General features: G+C 37.4%; 1 protein-coding gene and 1 non-coding gene across 2 annotated transcripts in view; both read left to right on the top strand.

The window, feature by feature from the left end:
• Positions 1-1,127: 1,127 nt before the first annotated feature.
• On the top strand, positions 1,128-1,200 carry trnar-ucg (transfer RNA arginine (anticodon UCG)). Its single transcript has one exon. It is a non-coding gene; the product is annotated as a tRNA-Arg (tRNA).
• A 2,970-nt stretch (positions 1,201-4,170) lies between these two features.
• Positions 4,171-6,000, top strand: part of LOC129364081 (chromodomain Y-like protein 2) — a 32,042-nt gene continuing 30,212 nt past the window's right edge. The window contains exon 1 of the mRNA XM_055036505.1: positions 4,171-4,332. Coding sequence (XP_054892480.1) covers positions 4,309-4,332 — 24 coding nt within the window. The 5' untranslated portion in view covers positions 4,171-4,308. The remainder of the gene's footprint in view (positions 4,333-6,000) is intronic.

The following is a 6,000-nucleotide window of genomic DNA, read 5'->3' as shown; positions in this document are numbered from 1 at the left end:
TGTTGACTTGGTTTTATATCCCTCAAGCTTCTTTTACTTTCCACCTTTATAGGCCCTAAGTACTGTATTTGCTGTTAACATTTTAAAATATAATTTGGACTTTTTATTTGTATTACCATCAGTTGCAGTTTTCTACATCTACCTTTCTTGAGTCTTTTTGCTGTATTTCATTTGATCCACTTCTGGTTTATAAACAGAACAACTTTTTAAATACATATGTGTTGGATCATGGTACAACTTCTGAATGAGTTTTCCTGGACACCTCATTTGTACCTTTTGAGCTATAAAGGTTACACAACCTATCCTAAAATTAGCTCTTCTTTTCTTTAAATTGGCTTGAGATTATTTTTTTCAAGAATGTAAAGAGTACCAACTACACTTAAGGTAACTGCAGTACGTGTAGTACACTTAAAGTAACTCAAAGTGCTTCTTTCTTGGTACCTGTACGATTCAAACAGCTCGAGATTTGGAAAGTAGACGAAGGCAGACGGATCAGATGTCTGCCTTCGTTGACGGTTCAAGTTCCTTTGTCGTTGTTTTTAAAGGATCGACGCAAGTATCACATCATGCATCTCTGCAATATTCCACTCACATTTCACTTCATGTTAGTTAAATACTAAATGACTTTCTCTACATTACATTGATATATAAAATATTTACATATTTCATGTGAGCCCTCATGAACACAGACTGCCTGACATGTTCATGCAAAACAAGCCAAATAAAAACAATTTTCTGACTTGCATCTTCCATATAAAAGTCTTAAGTTGTGAAGTCCCTATCAAATTTGACACAAGGCAAAGTCACTTTGTTAAAAAACATTGATGCCACACACTACACCTATCAAACCAAAGTTTAGGCTAATAGTTTTTTTCTTTGTTCTTCTATTTGTTCATGAGATATTAGTGATGAGAATCTACTACAAGTCGGACATTTTTCCAAGCTTCTTCAAAGAACTGCCCATTTAAAATGGCTTACCTCTTGAGATTTTATTTCTTTTAAGGATATCTACAGTACCACAAATGCTTCAGCTAACTGCAGTACCTCTCAGAGGTTATCGTACTCGACCTGTTTTGGTAACTGCTCAGGACTTGGTTTTCCAATCACTATACTGCTGCAGAACACAGGACCACGTGGCCTAATGGACAAGGCGTCTGACTTCGGATCAGAAGATTGAGGGTTCGAGTCCCTTCGCGGTTGTGTTAAAAGGTGCAGTCCCAGAATTGACAACATGTATCCACATCAATCCTTGTCTATTTCAGTGAGGATTGTCAAGAAGCAAAGGCTTTTGTCACAATAAAAAGACTGGACACATTTCATATGATCCTACATCAATAGACTAACTCTTTTCAGGCAAGATTAGCCAACCCATCTAAGCCATACAGATAATACATCATTTTGGATCAGATCTAGGGGGAAGACCTGCAGCAGAAGAATGAAATTTCTCGCTTCCTAACTAATTTAAACGCAATATCACTGCCACAGTACAGAAAAAAGTATTAGTAAACTGATCCAGATCATTGATTTTAGGATTTTAAATCATTTCCATCCCCAAAGGTGGATAAAATCAAGCACTATAATATACATTTAGGAAAGAATCTTTCTCTTTTAGCAGCATGTACTCCAGCATGACACTGTAATGGAAAACCACCTTTTAAAATCCTGTCATGACACATGAAAAAACACCATTTGGGTGATTTAGATAATAGACTAGAACCTAGTGCTTCCAACATCAGTGTCTGATCTCACAATTATGATACTGAAGGAAGAATAAAAAATTCCGAACAATTTGAAAACATAACTCGTGGGAAGCCTTGAGAATAGTTTAAGCTGCAATAGCTGGGCAAATATCATATTGAACACTATGAGTTAAGAATGGCAAGTCAGTCAAATTTATACAATTTTGAGAGGAAATGAACTTTGCTAATGTATTAAACATAGCAAGGAAACCTCCTCAGCATTAGACATATATTACAGGTATCTGTATTTCATAGACAGAGATAATGCACCATGACAGTGACTGTAGGTTGATGATAACACTTTTGAATCTCTGCCTTCTACAATGTAGCACTAAACATAATGTATTGGAGCATAAAAGACCTGAATAGCTGAGAGTTTTGAAGTATTTTCAGTCATGTTAGTATATTAATACTTTAATTTGATGAGAAAAAACATACTAATTTTAGTTAATACTTTCCACATGTGCTTGAGAAAGAGTGATGTTTTGCTTTTACAGTCGAATGTCGAACAGAAAGACTGATTTGCAGCTATTGTGAAATGAAATGTAAAAACAAAACAAAAACATCAGAGAAGCTTCTCCAATGTTCTTAAGATTGTTTTAGCCACTACTTTTTTAAGTTGCTATTTTGACTTTGGTCTCATATGGAGAAATAGAAACATGTGCTTGCAAATCTGGAGGCTTGTAAAGTAGAAGTATATTTTCTGTGAGCTTATTTGCACAGGTTTCTGTACCAGCACAGTGAAACAAGTTTGTTTGGTATTCTTGCTCCTGGACACATAACATTTCCTGAAACTTGTTGCTGCATTTTTTGTTAGATTTTTAACTATGTCAAATGAAGTAGGTTCAAGTTTGGATAGGGGTTGTGATTTAGTTTCTTTTCATAATTTATTTATTGGTTAAGGCAGAGTAGAGAAGAAAGTGTGGACAATATAACAGCTCTAAAGGACAAGACAAATTGAAAGGAATAATTAATTGCTTTGTGAAATGGCATACTTAATACCTGCCTAAAAGTTATTATTTTCAAAAGGTATCTTGAAGACAAACAAACCTCATTGGAAGATGCATTCTAACTCACTGAACATGACTGATAAGTACATTTGTTGGGTGATCAAACATAGTGATTCCAAAAGTCAATAAAAATGGTATTGGCACTTTTGGCAGGAAGCACAGGTCCAAAGTCCTTCTTCAAGATTAAATCATCATCTCCTCATCTCCACAAAGCTTGCCACCAGAGGAAAACATGACCTGCTCAAAAATCTCCTGGGAAGATTTTTGATAATCTCTACAGTCCACATGTAGAGAATATCCCACAAACTCCTGAATGGGCTTGCTTAAAAACCCTCTGTAGAAATGTGATTGTACCTATTTATTATACAACGTTTGGAGCTATATGTCTTCCTTCCACACAATTTTCCATTCCTGGAAGGAGAACACTGTGAACCCCCACCTTCTTTCATAGTAATTTATTACAGTTTACCCACCTGGTGGGTGTCACTAGCTGCCTGCTGGTCTATCTTCAAGTCACCAGTCCAGCCTATATGGTTGGGTAGAACATAACATGGCCATAACATTCTCTGTGCTAACCATCCTTTTTAGTGTCATATGTAATCTAGTTATATGATTAATTAAAGCTGGGGGTTTTATTGGGTGTAAAAGAGTTTCACAGAGTGAAATCCACCTCCTGGTGATTTTCACTTGTTGAATTAAATTGCTGAAATAAATTACATTTCTGTATGTGTTGCTGAATTTTGTATGAACAAGCAAATAAAATACAAAATACAAATATTTAGATATTTTATGTATTTTTCTCTATATTTCCTGTACAATCGGAACACATAAAAAGTAATCATATTCCAGTTTTCTTATTTTGGGTCAAACAATACTATCACTTATTTCAGTGATCTCACTCATATCACTGAAATAAAATTACCGACATATTTACATACATTTAAATAAATAAAATAAAAAGATGAATTTTTTTGTTTGTTTGTTTTTTTTTAATTAATGATGCACATGTCACTGAGCCAACACGGGTGTTGTGGTTCCCAGTTCCCAGAATAGTTACTTTAAAAAATAAATAAATAAATAAAATTAAGTTATAAAAAAAAAAATTAAGAATATCAGGTCAGAAAAGTAGTCAGGTAGTGTGAATAATAGGAAATTACCTCCCGGTTGCTGTGAGTAAATACAGAACATCTAACATATCCTCCGCTCAGCAGTTGGACTGCAACAGAGCCTCGGATGAGCTTTGGTGCATGCAGACCATCACTGCTGTGCATTCTTTAGCCGGGGACTAATTTCCAGACCTCCACTTGGGTCTGGGTAAACAGCACCGCCCCGATGGTTGTTTGTTTTAAGTGTGGAACGATTCGTCGCACAGCGCCGGGCTCGATTGACACTGTCTGCTGATCTGCGACTGCGGATTGCTCAGAATAACAAGGCTGCTCGCTAATTCCCGTCTATCGGGGCTTTCGCCGAAGCACCGAGAGAGAGTAGGGTCCAGAAAAGAAAAAAAAAATCCAACAGGGCAGGCAAGACCGCCTCGCCGCCGTTGTCCGCACCCCAGAATGGCTTCGGGAGATCTTTACGAGGTAGGATAAAAGCCCGTCCACGGAACACGCTGTGTAATATTGACGAATTGTGGAATTAGGAAGTAAAGGGAAGGGCGTCACGTATGTTAAAAGCGGTGTCCTGAGCCCTTTAACAGGCGACACTAACCCTCTTCACGCTTTACAAACACGGGCTTGGCTTTATCAATGCTTCTACTTAAAGTCGCTCCTGATATACTTTAGCACGATTCTTGTCGGCTGTGGGAAATAGGATGTAATAGAGGGGCTTGAACTCCTCAGCGTGTCGCCGAGTTGAAAGTCGTGGTAAAGTGACAGCAGCAGCGCTGAGCGGACGGGCACCGTGACTGAGTGATGGGCTCTCAAGGTGCGCATTTAACACGCCAAAATACATTTTGTCACGGCTGTGTTTACTGGTTGGGGGAGTGCGTGGCGAGATCAAACGGAACAAGGCGGCGGTTTATATTTAGCGAGCGCTGAAAAAGTGCTTGGAGTGTGCCGCCTTGATGTGTGCATTTGCGAAACAGTGACTCGCGGCGTGGGGTGGAAAAGTTGCCCCCGAAATCGGAAGGTCACGCTGCCCCCTTCGTGCGCAGCAGCATCACTCTGGAAACGGTGCCAGAAAAATACCCAAAGTCCTGGCACTTTGGCCTCGTTACCCTGTCGTGGTGTCAGATGTTGCATTTCACAGAGATGGAGGTTTGATTGCAGATGACGTCCTTTTAAGACAAACATGCATGCCTTTCCCGTCGTTTATTAGCCTGTATGTGACGTGGTGCACATTGTTTAGACTTGACTCAAAAAGTCCAGCAGACAGCTGGGGTTCTCCCGATTCTCATGCAGATAATCTCTTAACTCTTTAGAAAATACTGCAGGATGAGTTAAGGACAATAAATGAAATTAAAAACATTAGGTTATTGTTTTAACCCTGCTGGGGTTTTTTTAAATGCCCATTTCAATGTGTTTCATGAATGAAACCGTGGAAAAATACCACTTTGATTGTTCTCAGTTCTGTGTACTTTGTTATCCACTTTTCATGTAGAGGAGATCAATTAAATTGTGGTCTTTTTTGTGACTAAATATTTGCATCAGTGATGTGAGCACTACCTTTACTAGAACTTTTATAGTTCTATCTATCAAATTTAGACAGCTTCCTGTGCAACAAACACTGGTTTTGATGGATTTTGAGAAGCAATGGGTATTGTTTCCATTAGCTGTGTGAAGTATGCTTTTTGTTTATCTGTTTTTAAATGTATGATTTAACCAAATGCATGATTTAATCAATGCACTCAAAACTAACTGAGGAAAGTTTGGTGTGAGTTGTTTCTGTTCCAATATGGGAACAAATCAGATGTTATTTAGAATGAGAATATTCTGGAAGTGTACAGGTAGAAGACATATGCTTTGCACAATAAACTAAAAGTATCTGGGTCACCAACACATATCATTTTCTAAATTTTACTTTTAGAGCTTATTTAAAATATATAATATGTAATATATCTAATATACTTTGGAATATGATAAAAATCCATATGTTTCTCACCCATTTCAGAAAGCAAAATTGAATTTATATAGATTAAGGACACAGAGTGAAATACGGTATGATCTAAAATACGGTAAACTGTCATTTCTTGTAACATTTATAATTATGGCTTACAATAAATGAAAACTCAAAATTCAGTGTCTTAGACA

Source organism: Poeciliopsis prolifica, unplaced genomic scaffold (genome assembly GCF_027474105.1).
Source record: "Poeciliopsis prolifica strain line A6 unplaced genomic scaffold, Auburn_PproV2 SCAFFOLD011, whole genome shotgun sequence".
Taxonomy (NCBI): Eukaryota; Metazoa; Chordata; class Actinopteri; order Cyprinodontiformes; family Poeciliidae; genus Poeciliopsis; species Poeciliopsis prolifica.
Note: the sequence above shows the minus strand (reverse complement) of the source record. Positions and strands in the feature narration are given on the sequence as shown.